The sequence below is a fragment of the Anomaloglossus baeobatrachus genome, chromosome 6 (assembly GCF_048569485.1).
Source record: "Anomaloglossus baeobatrachus isolate aAnoBae1 chromosome 6, aAnoBae1.hap1, whole genome shotgun sequence".
In the NCBI taxonomy this organism is placed as follows: Eukaryota; Metazoa; Chordata; class Amphibia; order Anura; family Aromobatidae; genus Anomaloglossus; species Anomaloglossus baeobatrachus.
This window is the reverse complement of record NC_134358.1, coordinates 297,495,179-297,518,064: the sequence shown is the minus strand read 5'-3', so window position 1 is coordinate 297,518,064 and position 22,886 is coordinate 297,495,179. Positions and strand designations below refer to the sequence as shown.

Here is a 22,886-nt window from a genome sequence, read left to right as displayed (position 1 = left end):
GTGAGGTGTGTGTGAGTGTGATCTGATTTGTGTGTGTATGTGTGCTGTTATGTGTGTGTATGTTCCGCAGCTGCAGGACCTTGATGTGTGGATGCGATGTGATGTGTGTGTGATGTGTGTGTGATGTGTGTGTGAGAGTGAGTGTGAGCCGGTGTACACTGGTAACTATGATACACATCGGGTAACTAAGGGACCTTAGTTACCCGATGTGTATAATGGTTACCAGCTTTCACGGCCTCCGTTAAGATCCCAGCATCGCAAGGTCATGTCTGGCGCTGCCGGGATCCTGACGGAGCCGGTGTAGAAGCAAGCGATATCCCAGCATGTTGTGAGTGTGTGGATGTGATGTGTGAGAGTGAGTGTGAGAGTGAGTGTGATCTGATGTGTGTGTGTACTCACCTGGGAATCGGAGCCCCGTGTCAGTTGGGCCACAGCGAGCGTGCATTGCGTGAGGGGGCGGGGCCTGCAGAGAGCCGGGGCGAGAGGCCAATCCGTGTGGGGGGGCGGGGCCATGGCGAGCCCAGCGGCCAATCAGCTTTGTGTCACCGTAAGGACACAATTTCGGAGCATGACAGACAGACAGACAGATAGACAGACAGACAGACAGACAGACAGAATAAGGCAATTATATATATAGATATATATATATATATATATATACAGTGTATATATATATATATATATATATATATATATATATATATATACTAGATGGTGGCCCGATTCTAACGCATCGGGTATTCTAGAATTTATTGTGTAGTTAATGTATGATTTTTGTTATATATATAGATGTTGTTGTGTGTAGTTGCCAAGTGTTTGTGTAGGGTGCTGTAAATGTTCTGGGTGTTGTCTGGGCATGGGAGTCTGTGAGAGCGGTGTTGTTTGTGTGTTGCGTTGAGTGTGTTGCGTTGTTTGTGGAGCGCTGTGTGTCTGCAGTGTTGTGTGTGTGTGGTGCTGTGTGTGTTGCGCGGTATGTGTGGGTGTATGGGTGTGGGGTGCGTGGGTGTGTTTTGGGGGAGGTATGTTTTGTGCAGTCTGTGTGCGGTGTGTGCATATTTTTGTGTGTGCCGCGGTGTTTGTGTGTTGGGTGTTGTGTGTGTGCGGCGTTGTCTGTGTGTGTGTGTGTCTGTGTAGGGCGGTGTATGTGGTTCCCACTGTGTGTGTGGTGTGTTGTGCGGTGCGTGTGTGGCGGTGTGTGTGTTTTGGGGGGAGGTGTGCACCCCCATCGTGCTTCATCCGCCATGCTGTGCATCCCCCATCGTGCTTCATCCCCCCATGCTGCGCACCCCCCATCATGCTTCATCCCCCCATGCTGCGCACCACCCATCATGCTTCATCCCCCCATGCTGCACACCACCCATCATGCTTCATCCCCCCCATGCTGCGCACCCCCCATCGTGCTTCATCCCCCTATGCTGCGCACCCCCCATCGTGCTCCATCCCCCATGCTGCGCACCCCTCAGAGAGGAGTATAATAGGAGGACTATAATAGAAGGAGTATAATAAGAGGAGTAGTCCTGGGGGGAGAGGAGTCTAATAGAAGGAGTAGTTCTGGGGGGAGAGGAGTCTAATAGGAGGAGTAGTCCTGGGGGGAGGTGTCTAATAGGTGGAGTAGTCTTCGGCGGAGGTGTCTAATAGGTGGAGTAGTGTCCTGGGGGGAAGTGTCTAATAGGTGGAGTAGTCCTGGGGGGAGGTGTCTAATAGGTGGAGTAGTCCTGGGGGGAGGTGTCTAATAGGTGGAGTAGTCCTGGGGGGAGGTGTCTAATAGGTGACGTAGTCCTGGGGGGAGGTGTCTAATAGGTGGAGTAGTCCTGGGGGGAGGTATATTGGTGCCCAATGTGTGGGGGGGCAGGGCCAAGCGTCCAACGTTTGCAGGGGGCGGGGCCGAGCAGCCAACATGTGTCAGGGCCGGGCTGAGCCAAGCAGCCAATGCGACGGTTGTCACTGTAATGACGTTATTTTGGAGCAAGATAGACAGACAGACAGAATAAGGCAACTATACATATATATATATATATATATATATATATATATAAAAAACTTCATTTATATAAATATATATATATATATATATATATATATATATATATACAGTACAGACCAAACGTTTGGACACACCTTCTCATTCAAAGAGTTTTCTTTATTTTCATGATTCTGAAAATTGTAGATTCACATTGAAGGCATCAAAACTGTGAAATAACACATGTGGAATGAAATACTTAACAAAAAGTGTGAAACAACTGAAAATATGTCTTATATTCTAGGTTTTTCAAGGTAGCCACCTTTTGCTTTGATTACTGCTTTCCACACTCTTGGCATTCTCTTGGTGAGCTTCAAGAGGTAGTCACCGGAAATGGTCTTCCAACAGTCTTGAAGGAGTTTCCAGAAAATGCTTAGCACTTGTTGGCCCTTTTGCCTTCACCCTGCAGTCCAGCTCACCCCAAACCATCTCGATTGGGTTTAGGTCTGGTGACTGTGGAGGCCAGGTCATCTGGTGTTGCGCCCCATCACTCTCCTTCTTAGTCAAATAGCCCTTACACAGCCTGGAGGTGTGTTTGGGGGTCATTGTCCTGTTGAAAAATAAATGATGGTCCAACTAAACGCAAACCGGATGGAATAGCATGCTGCTGCAAGATGCTGTGGTAGCCATGCTGGTTCGGTATGCATTAAATTTTGAATAAATGTCACCAGCAAAGCACACCCACACAATCACACATCCTACTCCATGCTTCACGGTTTGAACCAGGCATGTAGAGTCCATCCGTTCACCTTTTCTGCATCGCACAAAGACACGGTGGTTGGATCCAAAGATCTCAAAGTTGGACACATCAGACCAAAGCACAGATTTTCACTGGTCTAATGTCCATTCCTTGTGTTCTTTAGCCCAAACGAGTCTCTTCTGCTTGTTGCCTGTCCTTAGCAGTGGTTTCATAGCAGCTATTTTACCATGAAGGCCTGCTGCACAAAGTCTCCTCTTAACAGTTGTTCTAGAAATGTGTCTGCTGCTAGAACTCTGTGTGGCATTAACCTGGTCTCTAATCTGAGATGCTGTTAACCTGCGATTTCTGAGGCTGGTGACTCGGATAAACTTATCCTCCGCAGCAGAGGTGACTCTTGGTCTCCCTTTCCTGGGGCAGTCCTTATGTGAGCCAGTTTTTTTGTAGCGTCTGATGGTTTTTGCCACTGCACTTGGGGACACTTTCAAGGTTTTCCCAATTTTTCTGACTGACTGACCTTCATTTCTTAAAGTAATGATGTCCACTTGTTTTTCTTTGCTTAGCTGCTTTTTTCCTGCCATAATACAAATTCTAACAGTCTATTCAGTAGGACTATCAGCTGTGTATCCACCAGACTTCTGCACAACACAACTGATGGTCCCAACCTCATTAAGAGGTTGTTAAGAGGAGACTTTGTGCAGCAGGCCTTCATGGTAAATTAGCTGCTAGGAAACCACTGCTAAGGACAGGCAACAAGCAGAAGAGACTTTTTTGGGCTAAAGAACACAAGGAATGGACATTAGACCAGTGAAAATCTGTGCTTTGGTGCTATAAGGCAAGAAATCCCACTTATTAAACCTGATAGGGCACACCTGTGAGGTGAAAACCATTTCCGGTGACTACCTCTTGAAGCTCATCAAGAGAATGCCAAGAGTGTGCAAAGCAGTAATCAAAGCAAAAGGTGGCTACTTTGAAGAACCTAGAATATGACATATTTTCAGTTGTTTCACACTGTTTTGTTAAGTATTTCATTTTACATGTGTTAATTCATAGATTAGATGCCTTCAATGTGAATCTACAATTTTCAGGGTTATGAAAATAAAAAAACTCTTTGAATGAGAAGATGTGTCCAAACTTTTGGTCTGTACTATATATATAAAAAAATATATATTTGTTTTTGCATTTCTGCAGAAGCTACAGTACAGTTACGTTTTTTCCTTTAATGATGATCCCAGAAGTGAACAGGAAACTCTTTTAATAAAATCATCTTAATAGTACTGGATCGATGAAGCAGAACCATCATCTCTACATGCCATCTGCTCAAAATGAGATAATCTGGGAGCTGATTACTAGTCAAAAGTAGAATTTGGAATCCACTTGATACGTGACAGAGAATGTGTTTAATGAGTAGTTACTGAGTCATTTTCAAAGGGGAGAGTGCCATAGACGGCTGCATGTTTGCTTACCAACTGCTGCTATGCAAAACATGTGTAACACATCTAAATAAAGTTCAATCTAACTAGCACGTAACGCTATAAATATCTGCATGAAATTTGTACCATGATCAAACATCTTAGATGAAAGAAACCTACAGATGTATTTTTACTCTTCAAAAGCACACTTTTAAAGAAAGAACTTCATGCCACGCTCTTGAGTGTTGATTAATTGTGCGTGTATGAAATATAAACTGTAAGGCCTCGTAATGACAGAGAATAATGGGAATATTTGATCTGTTTATAGCACAACGGAATGTTTTGTAGATGTATAAATAATACTGTAGGTCATATTAATTATATAAAGCCCTTCATGGGTTTGGGCATAACGGTAACATCCTACTACTTTTTTAGTATATAGGTGACATCTCGTTTTAATGGCTGGGATAACACTTAAAACAATTGCCACTATAAAGGGAACCTGTCACCAGATTTTTAAGGTATAAACCAAAACTAGTATCTTAAGCAGCGCCTGTGCTGCATTCTATAGGGGTGCATATTATCCCCTGACTTCCCCTTTTTGAATGCACATGTCCAAGTGTTCAATGTTTCAGTACTTTTTGAATAACTTGCTGTTCCCTAACAAGGAGCTTAATTGTAAAAATCCAAACAGGTGTTTGATCCATGAATCACCCAATACATTTTGGGGTTCAATTAGAATTGGTATTGAGACCGAACAATTGATCAACAGTACCTCTGCACTGTGAGGCTACAAGCAGGATGTAGAATAGAAATGTTGTAATCCAGCACCGAAAGATATTACAAAACATTAAAAAAAAAATGTATTTAAATTTCATTAAAAGAAAACATTGCATGAAACAAAAAAAATACCTGGACAAGAGAAAACCTTACGTGTTTCAGAAAGAAATGTTCATTCTCATAGGTCTTACACATATTTCCTAAGAGTAAGAATTTTTCTGTCCTACACGCATAAGATTAGCTCGTGTCCCGGGAATTTTTTGTTTCATCCAATGTTTTCTTAATGATGTTTAAATAAAAGTTGAATTTTTGATATTTAATATCTTTTGCTGCTGGATTATATCTTGTCTATTCCACTATTGTATCACTTATTCAGGTCCAGTTAACAATAAGTGTTAAATTAATAATATGCAAATTGAATATAAGAAATTATTAAAAGCAACAGAAGCAGTTGTGAACTGCCTAGGCCAAAAAAAAAATACATATAAGAAATAGTTTTTTAGTTATAATTGTCTGTCTAAGGCACCCTTCACACGAACGTGTCTCCGGTACGTGTTTGGCAGTTTTCTCATGTACCGAAGACACGTACACACGTAAACCTAGGCATTCCTATGGTTTTGGACACACGTAAGTATTTGCGCACAGAACGTGTGTCCGTTCCGTACTTACCTGTGTCCGTAAGTTTCTGACGCCGTCATGTCCGTTTTCTCTCCGGCATCACGGGTGTCACACGGAACGCAAACGTGTCCCACGTAACACGTGGATGTGTTCTGTGTGACACGCACCGGAGAGAAGACATGTGTCTGTGAGAAAAAAAAAATCATTACTCACCTTCTCCTGCCCTCCTGTCTCTGTCACTTGCTGCTGACCGCCGCTCATTGAATATTCACTTCACTGCGGCCGGACGTAGCAGCAGCGGGGAGTCGGCAGGACTGGAAACAGAAGTTCAGCACCACGGACAGCGACGCCAGGGACAGGTGAGTAGAAAGTTCCCGTTCTCCGAGTGTTATCACGCATAACACATGGAGAACACATGTAGCCCATAAACACGGGTCATGCAGGACAAAACGCACTTCTGACTCGTCCGTGAAAAACGTGCGTGGTTTTTCACGGACGTGTGAAAGAGGCCTTACATAAAGTATACAGATAGCCACTGGGTTTGTTTCACAATTGTCAAAATTCAAAACAGAACAGCAAAGTTATTTTGAAGTATCGGGTTCACCACATGCACAATAGAATTATTAAAAATTAACTTTTACTAAATTCATTAAAATTGAGGTTAATCCTCACCAATAAAACAGACAAACAATACAAACAAGGTTTGGCCCCTCCTACTTGTCCAAGGGTTCAATGCAAACCAAAATTAGGCTAGTACCACTATAAAGAATGGGACTTGTCTCACCAATTAACTAGGTGCCAATTTCATCAAAAGTCCACTAATAATGAAAAAAATGGATTTATCTCACCAGATTTCCAAAATACCACATATTGGATTCAAATGGGTTCAGGCATCCTCATGGCGGAACCTCATAAATAAGCAAGTATGCCTCCCAACGCGTTTCGTTCGAAAAACAAACTCTTCAGGGGAGCTTATAATTGTGGCAATTCCGTTTCAGGTCTCATTAAATAATGAGTCCATTATATCCAAAACATGCAATAAACATAGACTCATCAAGGAGTCATGTATGCGGTAACTCCAGTTTAGGTCCCATATACCACGGACCTAACACCTAATGACATGCACGTGGCAGGAGCGGCCATGCTTCTCGCTCTATTTTTGATAGAGCGAGAAGCACGGCCGCTCCTGCCACGTGCATGTCACCTCTACTCGTCCCGATTCCTGGTGCACTGGTAACTGTGGTAATGGTAGTTGCGGTTGATGTCAGCTGTGAAGTTTCCAAAAACACAGCTGGCATTGAGCTCTGGTGTTAGTAATGGAGAGGTATCTCTCAGACAACCCCATTACTAACCCAGTAAGTAAAAAAAGAAAAAGACACACAAAAATACTTTATTTAAAGAAATATTCCCCCCACACTATCTCAGGTTCACCATTTAAAAAAAAAAATCTACACATGCCACATGCGTGGGAACTCTGTTTTCTTATAAATTAGAGAACGAGGGACAGTCTCTTGTTTTTATTTTTCTATTATGTTTTTCGGATTTCCATTTATGGAGTGCATCGGATTCCCTGGACTATGTCAGACTTGCATGAGTTTTTTGTATTTGCTGTTAAATAAATTGGTGAACCAGGGAAGAATTCAGGGAGTGTTTTTTTTTTTAAAAAAACTATTTTTTTGTGTAAGTTCTTTCTTTTTACTTACTGGGTTAGTAATGGGGGTGTCTGATAGATGCCTAAATCAATCAAGAAATAACGTCTGGAACACCATTCTAAGTCTGAACTGGGTGAAAAAATAGATAGATGCCTCTCCATTACTAATATCAAAGCTTGATGCCAGCGGTCATTTCACAGCTCACATGAACTCATACTACTATTACCTAAAATACCAATGCACCAAAGCAATCGGTAAGAGTCGAGGTGAAGCGCCAGAATTTGCACATCTAATGTGATGCTTCACTCCTGGGGTAACTGCAGGCTGTTTTTTTTAGGCTGGAAAGGTCCCAATAACCATGAACTATCTATCTATATGTCTATATGTGTTTATATATGACTGTCTATATCTATTATATCTATTATTTATCTCTATTACTTATCTCTACAGCATTCATTGCTGTCCAAAAACACTAGAAATATGTATGCAAAAACACATTAAAAATGCTGCAAAAATATGGCATTTTTTTCCTGCCAAGAGATGAAAAAATGGTGCAGAAATTTTTGCATTCAAATACTCAACGTGTGCACATACCCTAGAATACTACAACCTAGTAGCAAAAAAGACCTAAAAGGCTAAGAATAAATGCAAATAGGCATCAAAGCCTATAGCAAAGGAAATATGAATACTGAATAATGAATATTAACCCCTTCACGACATCCGCCGTTCATGTACATGGTCGCAAAATGCAGTCACTTGTGGGGGGTTTCTACTGTTTAGGGACATCAGGGGCTCTGCAGACATGGCATCCAGTACTGTTTTCAGCCAATTTTGAGCATCAAAAGTCAAGCAGTGCTTCTTCCATTCCAAGCCCTGCCGTGCGTCCAAATAGTAAGATTTCACAGCATTTGAGGTATCGTTGTACTCAGGAGAATTTGCACAACAAATTACATGGAGCATTTTCTCTTGTTTCCCTTGAAAATAAAAAAAATTGTGGCTAAAGTAACATTTTTTGGGGGAAAAATTTAAATTTAATTTTTTTCCTCCACAGTTTTAATTCCTGTGAAGCACCTAAAGGGTTAACTAACTTATTAAATATGGTTTTTAGCAAATTGAGGGGTGCAGTTTTTTAGAATAGTGTCACATTTGGCTATTTTCTATCACATAGGCCCCTTAAAGTAACTTCCAATGTGATGCGGTCCCCCAAAAAAATGGTTTTGTAAATTTTGGTGGAAAAATGAGAAATTGATGATAAACTTTTAACCCTTGCAACTTCCTAACAAAAAAATGTTCAAAAACATGATGCTGATGTTGCGTAGACATATGGTAAATGTTATTTATTAACTATTTTGTGTGACATAACTCTCTGGTTTAAAGGCATACAAATTCAAACTTTGAAAATTGCAAACTTTTTACAATTTTCACCAAAATTCTGATATTTCCGCAAATAATATCTTCTTAAATTTACTATTAACAAGAAGTACAATATGTTATATAATAACAGTCTCAGGATTACTGGGATCCGTTAAAGCGTTCAAGAGTCATTACTACATAAAATGACACAGGTCAGAATTGAGAATATTGGCTTGATAAGCAAGGATGAAAATAGGCTCAGGGGTGAACGGGTTAAGTTGATTTTAGTAATCTAATGATATAATATGTTTAAAAGCGAACATTATGGCTCTCATAAAAATAAACTTGTACTTTGTTGAATACTCTATGCAAATTGTATCCATAGATGTCACTAATAATGATTAATAAAACTAATTGTATAAATTCAGAATTTTTATTTGAACTGTTTTGTTATGCAGCTGACTGTATACTGGTAATTATAGAGATACACGTGTGCTTTGTTCACAAAACTCAATCTGCAATTGGAACACCTCTCTAAGGAAGTAAACTAGTTTAGTACTGAAATTGTGTCTGCCCAGGAAGAGGAGCAGCGATGTATGAAGAACTCATCCAATGAACAACATTAGATCTGACAAGTTTGGAGCCTCTCCAGGCAAAGTCAGTTAGCTCCACAGGTTTTACTAACAACGGTACTGACTGAGAAAGTATGCTTTCCAAATTACCTAACACAAGATAGAGTGATTCACTCCAATGAAGCCATTCATGATGAAAGTATCCAGGTATTTCTTGTTTTAATATCACATAAATTAAGCATGAAACACAAATGAATGACAATAGGGGCTATCCATCTTTCAGGACAATTTTTTAAAAATTTTACACAAATCCATGTTTTTAGGGCTAAAAATAATTTTTGCAATTGGGTTTCATTCTTTTTTTTTCTAGTTAATAGGAATCTGTCACTAGATGTTTGGAACCTCAGCTGAGAGCAGAATGATGGGGAGCAGAGATCCTGATTCAAACGATTTTTCACTGTCTGGTCCCATTTTCCTAAAATCAGCATTTTATCTCCAGCAGATCTAGCAGTCATCTGAATGCTGAGCTTTTTAAAACTCTGTCTACACCACTAATTGGCAGTTTTCTGTTCATGTACAATATGCTCAGAGTGCTACCAATCAATGGTGGAGGTGGAGTTATACAGAACTTATGCATATGCTTGACTACTAGTTTGTTTTTTAACAAAATATTCTGCTGATTTTACCAAAATGAAAAGTGCTTATTCCAGATATGAACTAAAAAATATGCAATGAGTAAAATGATTTCACAAATGATCAATGTTTGATCAAAGATTTTAGAGTTAAATATCAAAGGTGATAACTATGGCTGGGCGGACCCGGACTGTAAAAGTTTGGATCCACGTGGTTTCAAAGTTGCTCGGGTGCCGGACCCGGGATTCTGGCTGTTTGATCTGGATCTTAAAAAATAAAAAAAAATAAAGGAAAAATAAAGAATATAAAAATGAAGCGAGCGCTTCATAGTTACTGAGGCTCCGGCCCGGCTATATGATGCTCCCGCGCGGCTATACGCTGCTCCTGCCACCACACTGTGCCGCTCACTTCATATGCACGGCTTTTCCTGCCCACCAGCCGGCCTGGTGTCTGTGATTGGTTGCAGTCAGACGCGTCCCCAGCCTGTATGACGCGTCTGACTGCATCCAGTCACCGCACATTGTGGCTCATTCACTCTGCACTCACAGCAGGCAGCCATGATGCTCTACGGCCACTCGCTGTGCTATTCAGATGTAGCAGAACTGAATCGTTATGGGACCTCTTGTGGATTACATCGGACGTGCAGGGGTGTGTTGTGGTTAATAAAGTAGTGAAAGAGAGTGTTTTTTTGTATTTCATTTCAAATAAAGGATTTTTTTGGTATCTGTGTTTATTTACTGTCACTTACTGATTAGTAGCAGGGTGTCATAGACGCTGCCATTGCTAATCCAGGACTTGATGTCTGCTGTGGGATGCCATTAACTGCTTATTACCCCAATTGCTATTGCACCAGGGCAATCGGAAAGTGCAAGGTAAAGCTCTAGGATTATCACATCTAAGGTATGCGACAATTCCGGGTGGCTGCTGGCTGATATTTTTAGGCTGGACCTCCCCAGCTTGAGAATACAGCCCCAGCTGTCAGCTTTATCTTGGCTGGGTATCAAAATTGAGGGGACTGTACGTCATTTTTTAAAAAACTAGTTAAATTAAAAAAACAAAAAACGCATGCGGTTCCTCTTAGGCCAGAGTCACACTTGTGAGGGACTTGCACGAGTCTCAAATCGCATCACTCAGCATAGCTGCACACACTCTCCTGACAGGACCAAGTCAGCTACATACAGCTATATGCAGCTGCATGCTCGTGTCTGGAGAGTGTCAGGCCGATCCGGGTGATACGATGCGAGACTCGCGCAAATGTGACTCCGGCCTTATGGTGTGCTCACACAAACCGTATGACTCACACGAGTCCCATATCACATCACATGACATCCGCACACTCTCCAGCACAAGCGTGTAGCTTCATAGAAATACATGCAGTTGCATGCTCCTGTCAGGAGAGTGTGCAGCTGCCAGGTGATGCGATACAAGACTCGTGCAAGTATGACTCCGGTCTTACAGTGAACTCACACAAACTATTTGACTCGCACAAGTATCGCAACGCATCACCCGGCACGGCCGCACACTCTCCGGACATGCGCATGCAGCTGCATAGAAATACATGCAGATGCACGCTCCTGTCAGAAGAGTGTGCGGCTGCCGAGTGATGCGATGAGAGACTCGCGCAAGTGTGTGACTCTGGCGTTATATTGATACACAGCCCAGATAAAGCCCGACAGCTGGTGGGTGCAGCCTGTAACTGTGGGCTTTATCTGTGCTGGTATCATAATATGGGAACCCTGCGCCAATTGTTTTATTTATTCAATTATTTTTATACCACGATAATCACCTGCAAACAGTTGCACTGTTTTCCCCACCCACCAGCCATCCTGGCACCTGTGATTGATTGCAGTCAGCTGAACGCTGACCCTCAGGGTGGGGAGCGCATCTAACTGCAACCAATTACACGTGCCTTTGGGTGGGGAAAGCAGTGAATATTCAATGAAGGTTAGTTGTCGGCTCTGGAAGGAAAAGCGTGACCTGGAAGCAGCTTACCGCCATGACGGAGGTTCAGTGAGTACACTGCACATGCTCCTACCCCCTGTCCCTTCTACCAACATTTTTAATCTATGTATTCTGGTTCCCATAGACTTTTATGGGTACCAGATTCTGGAATGGATTCTGGTGTTTTTAAAAATTCAGCAGGGACCCGCCGGTCCAGTTTTCTGCAAGTTCGACCAACTCTAGTGATAAGAAATTCTGAAGAAACAATTGTTATGGGTTGGGGTCCTTATGAGCCCCGAACCGGTCCAGTCCCGTCACTGACTCCCACATTGTGATCGGTCAACTCCGCAGCGCCACCTGTCCATCGCTCGAGGTGTTGGGCTGACAGGCTTCAGGTGTCTAGAGTCTTGTACCATCCTGAGCCTAAGTGCTCATTTAGTGCTACTGCGCATGCGTGGGTTCCTGCAGCCTCTCCAGGCACTAAGTGCGGGATTACTGCTATTGCACATGTGCGGTGACGTGGCAGCTGCTGATTGGCCGTCAGTGACGTCAGCGGTGACGCGGCAGCCACTGATTGGTCGGCACGAGCAACCGGCGCCATTACTTCACGCCATGTGGCCTGATGCAGGGAGGAGACTAAAAAAGGCTCGTAGCCATGCCCATCGGGGCGCAAGAGTCACATCTATGTCTATGGTGGCAGTTCATTAAACAGACTGTGCTGCATTTATGCATTTGTTCCAGCGCCATCTTATCCTGCAGAGTCAGTGGCAGGTGTATGTGTGTATAGGAGAGTGGTAGGCAGGGCTAGGGCGTCAGTGCCGGATGAAACTTTCTCAAGTTGCACTCGTGCAAGTCATACGCCAGTGTGACTCCAGCCTAACACTATCACTCGACATACTATGACAGGAAGTTTGCCGATTTACGACCACAGTATACGTATAAGTTGAATGTACAGGGAATCAAAGAGCCTGTAAAAGCCAAACAATTTCCATTTTTTATTGAAATCCAATTGCAAAAATGATTTTTAGCCTCAAATTCATGCATTTAAATTTAAAAAAAAATCAGACAATCCCTAATTGGAGAAACAATCAAAATTAGCAAGAATCCATTCTAAATTGCTGCATAATTTATAATAAATCTTGTTTGCAGTTATGCATTAATAAAAGTTCAAGCAGTTTAAGTATTAAATTGGTAGAGGTAAAAGAAAGATCAACTAATTCAGTAAAATTTAAACCATATAAAGTTATGCTAAAGGAAAGATAAATTAAATAAAGTTATGGCTCTGGCAAGGAAGAGATGACAAAATTAACGCGAAAAAATGGCCTGGTCCTTAAAGAGTTAATAAATAGTAAACTTGAAATAGGGGCACCATTTTAATTAGAATATTTATTATCCATTCATCTCGTATTATTTTTTTTTAACCGTTGGATAAGAAGGATAACAGAAGGGTTTGTAAACAAAATTCTGCGAAGGAAAGACATTATTGAAGGAAAAGAAGTTGCAAAATGGCTGTCAAAGAAATTAATGTCAAAATTAGCAAAGAGTCTTTTATACAAGAGTCAGGTCTGCCACAAGGCACATATAAAATTGAAGTACATGGAACATTTCCGAAAGGAATATCTCCCTGAGGATTGTTATAGATTCAACTCATTAAAGTGACTCCCTTGGCAGTCTAAACTCTATTACATCTAAAGTCATACAGTTCCACAGTTTAGTTACATTCAACTAAGCAATGAAGAGGGTGTCCTACTCGGAGAATCCAGGCTAATATGTATAATCTGTGATAATACACCAGGCACATTCCTCTTGGTAGAAAACCTATATTGATATGAAATAGCAGAGAGGATCCAGAATGTTTCTTGGTATTGTTTACTGGTCTGTCTTCAGTTTACGTAGCCATATAGTAGTGCATGTTCACTTCTTATTGTGTCCGTAATGTTTATGTTTTATAGAATAATATGACATTGCAACCACTTATCTTTGGTATTGATAACATGTGGGGTCTTCTCTTATCTTTTACTGGCCAGAAAGTCAGATTTCTTGGCCCATCAATCCATATTCATGACCTCTGTTATCAGTTCCAGAATCATCCTGATTCTGATGAGTTCTCTTGACACAAAACATTAATGTTATTATGCCATACTTTTCTTAGTGGGAGTACAATCTTTTACAGCTTTGCTCAATTCACTTTAGTGGGACCACTCCAATACCTCTCATAGTTAGTGATGAGCAAACCTGTGGATATTTGGGTTCACTGAACCAGCAGGGACTAAGAAGAAAAAAAAAATAGGGTTCAGCACCCGAACTTGACCTCGGATGCCAAACTCCATATAGGTCTAAAGGACCCAAACTTATGGGTTATAAAATGGTGTTAGTAGAGCTAATGGCCTGCAAAAGAAAGAAAAAAGGAATAAAGCAGGAAAGTTAGACTTGCCGACCTTCCCAAGGACTCTAACACTGCTTCTGGGTCTGATCATTAGCTCTTATTAATATTCACTACTTACCCTGCCCACCATTAGTCTAAGCATCTATGATTGGTTGCAGCCAGACCATGCCCCCACACTTAGTGACAGCGTCTGTGATTGGCTGAAATCACACATGCTGTCTGTGTCCCTATAGCAGTGTAAAGTAAAAAATAAATAACAACAGACGAAGTGGAGGAAAGCTTGACACGCCCAATGGAATAGTTCACCACACATCCATGGAGTGCAAAGATATGAAGTCCGCCAGGTGGACTATCACTTGAATAAGAGGAAAAAATATCGGATTGATATACATTGATCAATGCATCCACTAGAGATGGTAACAGGATGAAAAATCTAGCTTTGAGAGAAGCTCACTGGATCCTTACATAAAAAAACAAATTTCCAGGAGGTATGAATTATAGAAATGATTTATATTATATATATTGAATAAAAAGAAAAAGGGGAAAAAATCTCCCTTTTCCCTTTTTTTCTCTCCCTCCAATGTGTTCAGTCACACAGTTCATTGCAATGAGATTAAATATGACTTGCTCTATGTCGTTGCTGAAATACTATTAATGGTACTTTATATGAGATACTCTATACTATGGTGTTTCACAATCCCTTCCCCCTTCTTTTTGTCCAATCCTACTTTTTGTTTTTAGTGTGTGATTTTTAATCATGTGTTACTAATTGTCTCTAACTATATTGTTGATCTTTACCTATAAATGTCTAGAGCTTACTAAAAATGTTAGCCTATGATTAAGGACGCTCTTTTGCGTCGGAAACGCCTCAGGGTCTTCTGAATATGGATGGACTTTTTTAACATTATGTGACAATAAAGAAAGAAATTATTTTACGTTGGATGTGCCGATATTTTTTCCTCTTAAAAATAAGTAAATACATTTAAAAAATGATGTAGTGTCCCCCATATATTGAGACCCAGCACAGATAAATCAGATTGCTACAGGTAGCAGGCCCCAGCCGTGTTCGTTAACTTGGCGGTGAATCAAAACACGAGGGGCCCCATGTGGCTTTCTAAAAAAATATTTAAATAAATAATTTTAAAAAACAACATGCGGTCCCCCTTCATTTTGATACCAAACTAAGATAAAGCCGACAACTGGGGGCTGATATTCTCAGGCAGGAAAGGCCCATGGTTATTGGCCCCCAATCTAAAAATAGCAGCACGCAGATCCCCTGGAATTGTCACATCGATTAGATGCAACAATTCCAGCACTTTACCTGGCTCATCCTGATTGCCCTGGTGTGGTGACAATTGGGGTAATAGAAGGGTTTAATGTCAGCTGTGATTGGTCAAAATTCACAGCTTCCATTAAGCCCTGGAATAGTAATTGGGAAGGGTTTATGAGATCCCCAATTACTAACCCTGTAAGTCAAAAGTAATAAACAGAGAAAAATACTAACACTTTTTTTCCTCCAATTTATTAACCCACAAACAACCCAGGTCCAATGTAATTCACACTACAAGGTTCTACGACAATCCCGACTCTGCTACATACTGAAGTCACAGCATGCGGGCACATTAGAGAACATGACCGACCACTGACGCTTCAGACAGACACTGACTGAGCTGCAGCTGTTAACGGTGATGTCACTGAGTTAACCTGCAGTCATAGCTGTAAGATCCCACAGTACCTCACCTGTGACCATAGGTAAACTCACCTCAGGTGAACTCATTGAGTTCAATGAGACCTGTATCTCCAAAAATTTCTACACCAAATTCCAGCACAAAATCTGCATCTTCTAGCAAAAAAAATGCAAAATACATTAATAAAGGATTTTTGTCTGTATTTTGTGTTTATTTCTTTTGACTTAGAGGGTTATTGATGGGGGGTTCCATAGACCCCCCAGTACTAATCCAGGGTTTAGTGGCAACTGTGAGTTTTGACAAATCACAGTTGTCATTAACCATTTATATTACCCAGATAGCCACCGCACTAGAGCAATCAGGATGATCTGGGTAAAGTGCTGAAATTGTCACATCTAATGAAATGTAATAAATATAAAAAAATATGATGACCTTCCATTCAATTCTTATATTTATGCTTTAATTTGGATATATTGAAATTCTCAAGTTTCTCAATTCTTTTATGCCTCATTCACAGGATCAAAATATTTTCTATGAACGAGGAAGTTTCAGCATGAAAGTAGAAACAAGCATTAGAGCTACAACTACATTCCCAAAAAGTACAATATCCAAAAAGCTTGGTTATTTTGCTGAGGTACTGTGCACACTGGGAATCTTAATATGTTTTTACCTTATTTTTTGTGGACTCTTTTATGTGTCTTCTAATATTTGGTTGGTGGGTGAGCCTCATTATGCCTTTTCTTTCATATGTGCTGTTTGCACTTTATACCATGTAATTTGTGGGGACTCACTGTTAGCACCTCAATGTGTACCATGACATTATTCTTATGCTTGGATTAACCCTCTATTTTACTAGTTTTCTGTGCAATAATCATGCATATCACATTTAAACTTGCACTAATTTACATCTCTACTCATTAATTATGTGAAATACATGAGTATATGCGCACAATTTGCATATGGACATTATTTTATAATGTCTATCTATATCTGTGTTTATGTTGGCTATATACTGTCTTAAAAATTATGTAACAATCAAAATATATATTTTTTATATTCATGCTTACCTTTGTCCTCGCACATTTTTTGTTGTTTCGGCTTTCTAATGTTTGGATATGTCTAATCATAGCATTAGTTAAAGGAATCGTCCAGCTTTAGGCTTCCATTCTGCATTTATTGTATGTGATTGCAGACTTGTTAATCTTCACATTGTGCGTACTGCCCACTGTGAGGATGTTCCAATGCTGAAGCCGGTAGGAGCTGGTGAATTACTGCAGGTATGTGATTTGCATATATACGGTCACATGCTGACTAGATGGGTGCAGCCTCACTCAATGCAAGTGTATTATTCAGGGCTGGTTACAGTCTAGTCAAAATGAGGCTGGAATTATGCAAATGACATACTTGCTTTCACATGACCGCCCACTTCCGGTGCTAGCACAGAAGAATCCTTACAGTGCACACTATGTGAGGATTTAAAAGTCTGCAGTCACATAGAACAACTGCAGACTTGTAGGCTGCGAGTATGTGCTCGCTGACTTGTCAATATTCATGCCGTGGGCACTGCCCACTGTGAGAATTTCCCGGTGCTGAAACCAGGAGTGGTGGGCGCATTACTGCAAGTATGTGATTTGCATTCATGTGGTCACGTGCTGACTAGATGGGTGCAACCTTGCTCAATGCAAGTGTATAGAGTGAGGCTGGTTACAGTCTTGTCAGAATGTGTCCTTAAGTATGCAAATCACATACTTGCTTTCACATGACTGCCCACTTCAGGTGCTAGAAACTTCTTGTTTTGAATATTTCCCAGGGGGCATTGCTCTAGAATCACTGCGTTGAGAAACACGTGATGGTGTCTCCGCGGTGTTGGATGTTGATCTCCCTAAGGTCAACCATCCTTACTTATGTAGTCTTCTACTAGGCAATGCTCCCACTAGCCAGTTTTCTACTCCACACTGATGAGGGGCAAATACCCCGAAACAGCTGTCTGTGGATGGATACCATGTTTGGCATAGGTGGTCTCCTTGACTGGAGACTGCCCTTCCCGTGGTTGTTCCTTCCCGGTGAAAGACCTGGCTAGTTTCCTGCCAGCGTTGAGAAACATGTGATGGTGTCTCCGCAGGCTTTCTTATTTTGAATATTTCCCAGGGGCATTGCTCTAGAATCAGTGCGTTGAGAAACACGTGATGGTGTCTCCGCGGTGTTGGATGTTGATCTCCCTAAGGTCAACCATCCTTGCTTATGTACACTTCAGGTGCTAGCACAGGAGAATCCTTACAGTGCACAATGCACACAATGTAAAGATTCACAAGTCTGTAGTCGCATAGAATAACTGCAGACTTTTAACTTGTAGCAGGACAAACCCTTTACTAGAGATATTTTTTGTTATGCTTCTTTATTGTACTGTATTTGTCTACTATTTAATAAGTGTTATTCTGTAGTTGTGTATTCATAATGAAAATTCCTTATGGGTACAGTAATCGGTATCAAGTTAACATTTTTAAATGGTACAAAATATAAATCCCTCTTGATAAAATACTTCATTCTGTTTTTATATAATTTTTTTCAGATTACTGTTTTGTTTCATTTGAAGTAGCATCAAATATTTTCAGATTTGATGTAGTTGATGCTGTATATAATAAGATAATAAAGTTTTACAAGATGCTAAATCCAATTTTTACAGAAAATATTATTTAAGAGCAAAGGGTGGTAGAATTTCTAATGCACACAAGGTTGAATAACATTTCCCACCTTTTATCTCAACTCCAAGCTGGGCTGCACGAAAGGACAAAGATGGCAGCCATGGTTGCCTGCAGCATGCCACCGTCTGCTGTGACAAACCATTAGACTGGCAATCAAGCTATTAAATGCTGCTATTAGTGATTGATAGTGCCATATAAAATGTACAATAATTAAACAGCAGCAGATGAAGCACAGGAAGATATTGGCTGTGCAACACAGCAGGCATCTTACGGGTATGATTAGAGCCCAGCTCCAGCCCCAGTTCTCTACACAGTGACACAACATATGATGTATCAAAATGTCATGTGTCGGTAAGGAAATAATATACAGTCATATGAAAAAGTTTGGGCACCCCTATTAATGTTAACCTTTTTTCTTTATAACAATTTGGGTTTTTGCAACAGCTATTTCAGTTTCATATATCTAATAACTGATGGACTGAGTAGTATTTCTGGATTTAAATGAGGTTTATTGTACTAACAGAAAATGTGCAATCCGCATTTAAACAAAATTTGACCGGTGCAAAAGTATGGGCACTTCAATATAAAAGTGACATTAATATTTTGTAGATCCTCTTTTTGCAAAAATAACAGCCTCTAGTCACTTCCTGTAGCTTTTAATGAGTTCCTGGATGAAGGTATATTTGACCATTCCTGTTGCAAAAACCCAAATTGTTATAAAGAAAAAAGGTTAACATTAATAGGGGTGCCAAAACTTTTTCTTATGACTGTATATAAGGTTTTGTATAATGAGTTGATCAAAATATGGATAACGTACTCACTTGTACCCAATAACAAAAAAAAAAAATTAATGCAAATGTGGATGCGAAAAGTATATAGAATTCTGATAAAGTGATAAAGTACTGATGGGAAACTTATGAATCCTGTTTGATGTCTGTATCACAGAAGTAGGGTAGGATTCCACTTGCGAGAGACTCGCGCGTATCTCGCATTGCATTACCCGAGACGGCGTGCCTCTTTCCCGACGGGAGCATCTCAGCTGCATAGAAATACATGCAGCTGACCCGTTTCTGTCAGTAAAGAGGCAGGCCATCCTGGGTAATGCAATGCGAGATACCCATGAGTCTCTTGTAAGTGGAATCATAACCGTATAACAATACACTGATGTGAAACAGGCCTAACACAGCATGGTTGCCTTTGTTTTACTGGCTTAGTCAGCTGAGCACTTCAATTGCAGAGAATGGTTAGGAATCTAATTTAAAAAAAAAAAAATATTGACACAAACATTATGAGACTACCATGAGTTAATGTTTAAGAATATAGCACACCTATTTAATTTACCACATTACAAAGATACAAAGTGTGACTGTAATGCCAAAAGAATGACAGCTGATAGAGGACTATGTATGATTCCATGTGACATTAGCATTAGACATGCTTTCCAAAGATTAATTAAAAGAGTATATTCTTTTTTTCTCAAGTTCAAGTTGATATTCACAAAACCTAATCTTTATAGGGTTATTCCCATCTTCATAGTGGTCAAAATCAGATTCTGTTTGTAAAAAAAAAGCATTTAGCAATTTACTCCTAATTAAAATGTGCAGCCGTTCTTTAGATATGAACACTTTTTTTACAGCTTGTTACCCAGGAGAACAACCACCACTGCTGTCCGACTGGTAAGCACTATTCAGTAGCTGGTAGGAATTAGAAGGGGTTAATCCACGCTTCCATTGACAAGAAGACCATCAGGGATAAATCATGGACAGTGATTCGTTGACGCGTGCCTGGGGGGGGGCCTTCTTCTTCGGGACATTTACAATAAAGAAAAAACATGCGACGTATAAAATATATAGTATATAGATCCTTTGTTCAAAAAACAGTGGCTCCATATATAATTTATACATTGCATTTTTTTATTTATTGTGTTAGTCCTGAAGAAGGAGCTTTTTCCCTCTGAAACGCGTCAACAAATAAATAACTATCCAGGATTTATCTCTGATGGTTTTCTTGTCAATGACAGCGTGGACTAACCCCTTCCTTCCAATACTCTAATGTACACTAACTCTGAAGTTTCTGCATCCTTTTCATGTCTCTTTACAACCTTGCCAGATGACTTAAAGGGAACCTGTCACCAGATTTTTCCCTATGCAACTAAAACTACCACCATCTGCAGCTCTTCGGCTGCAATCTATGAATGTGTGTCTTGTATTTGGCCCCCTTTTCAGATCGCAAAAACAACTTTATAAATATTACCATTTTGTATGTAAATTTTTTAGTGGGGCCTAAAGGGCGGGCTCTCTTTCTCCTTCGTTCCCCCCTCCTGCCGCTCTACGCCATCCCCTGTGTTGATTTAAATTGATGACGACGGTCCCGTCATCCTCCACGCTTTGATGAAGACTCGCACATGCGCCGTTATCATAGGCCACTATCGCGGGCCTGTGCACAAACTATCCCTCGCACGCATTCTGGGATGTATTTGCTCAGGCACGGATTATGGGCGGGTACTAGCATGACGCTCGTGAGGTCATGCACAGCGACGCCCATAATCTCGTGCCTTCGACCGTCGTCATCAATTCAAATCAACACAGAGGACGGCATACAGTGGCAGGAGGGGGGAACAAAGGAGAAAGAGAGCCCGCCCTTTAGGCCCTACTAAAAAATTTACATACGAAAAGGTAATATTTATAAAGTTGTTTTTGCGGTCTGAAAAGGGGGCCAGATACAAGGCACACCTTCATAGAATGCAGCCGAGGAGCTGCAGAAGGTGGTAGTTTTAGTTGCATAGGGAAAAATCTGGTGACAGGTTCCCTTTATATTACTTTATTGTGAAAGACAAGACCCTATTTGCACTATATGTCTCTCCAGCCACTTTTCATTGTTTTATTGTAAATTTTAGTTAGCAGCTAATTGATAAATTTATTTGCAAGCACAAACAGACAATACCCATCCATGAAGATGGAGGTAACTAAGGATTTAAAATAAGGCCAAATTAATGTTATCCTTTATTTTACCCAGGACCTTTTCCATATCTTTTATGTAATACTAAAATTTAAAAAAAGACTTTAAAATAAGAAAAAATAAATAAATTGTTACACCTAAGTATTCTTGTATTTTTTTATTTACAGTAGAACCTTGGTGTAAGAGTAACTTGGTTTGAGAGCATTTTGCAAGACAAGCAAAGCTTTTTACAAATTTGTAACTTGGTTTAAGAGCAATGCTTTGCAATAAGAGCAAATTTCCACTGTGCACACTTCCGGTTTCATCCTTTCACTGCATTCTGACCCGCTCTGGAGGTAATTTTCGGTCCATATGCACTGTATACAGTATACCATTGTACAGTATATACTATATAGCATTTCTATCAATTTGCACTTGTGGATACAGTATTGTACTTTCTTTCTGCTAACCAGTACAGCACATTGCTTATACTGTATCTCCCGCACACCAACAATTCTATTGGAAGCTAAAGTGCAGTTTAATTTGTTTTATGTTTTTTACTGTACAGTATTTTGTATTAGTGTACTGTAATAATTTTATATGAATACAGAACATTATTTTGGATTACTGTAATAAGTTTGTATAAATGCAGTAAATATTTTTGAGTTGTGGAACGAATTGTCTGTGTTTCAATTATTTCCTATGGGAATATTTGCTTCGATATAAGAGTAACTTGGTTTATGAGCACGCTCCCGGAACCAATTATGTTCGTAATCCAAGGTTCTACTGTATATATGTCCTTAATAAGAATACAATAGAGATTACTATAATAAAAATACATATGCTGCACTTTGGGGTGATGTGTATTTTACTTACCGTTACTCCAAAGAAGTTTGTTTCATTCATTGCATCGAGGAAAATTTTCCCAAGCTTGTGGTTTGTATAGTTAAAATCCTGAATGCTTTGATGTCTGTTGGTAGCATTAAGATATTCCATTGCTCTGTGTAGTGTTTTGGCGATTACCCATATTCCATCATAAGCATAACCATGAAATTTACTGGGTTCCACATCTGACCTCTTCTCATTGTATTCTTTTTCATACTGTTGTGGGGTCTAAATAAAGAGAAATATTGTGAATATTCTGTAGATTCTAAGGTAAAAAATATACTGTATCACCTAATAAAAGATAAGGTGATAAGGGTCCCTAATATTCTTCTAAAGTACCCGACTTTCAAGCAAATGTTGGGTCCAAACTTTGAAGTTGTGGAATTCCTGTTGAAGAACCCTTGATCATCCTTCTTGCTGTGAAATAGCGAGATTCAGGAATGTAAGGTTCAGCACAAGGTTAGTATACAGAGTGATATTCTGTGATAATATACGAGATCCCACACTTCCATAACAAGGAGGGCCCCGAAGGGGTTTAAAGATCCTGCACAGCATGCAGGAATCCTACAACCTGGAATTTCAGACCTGACTTGCTAGAAAGTTTAGAGGG

At 40.3% G+C, this 22,886-nt stretch overlaps 1 protein-coding gene across 1 annotated transcript in view; it reads right to left on the bottom strand.

The window, feature by feature from the left end:
* Positions 1–22,886, bottom strand: part of GABBR2 (gamma-aminobutyric acid type B receptor subunit 2) — a 1,152,522-nt gene that overhangs the window by 601,906 nt on the left and 527,730 nt on the right. Inside the window, exon 7 of the mRNA XM_075314883.1 lies at positions 22,268–22,504. Within this exon, the coding sequence (XP_075170998.1) occupies positions 22,268–22,504 (237 nt within the window). The remainder of the gene's footprint in view (positions 1–22,267; positions 22,505–22,886) is intronic.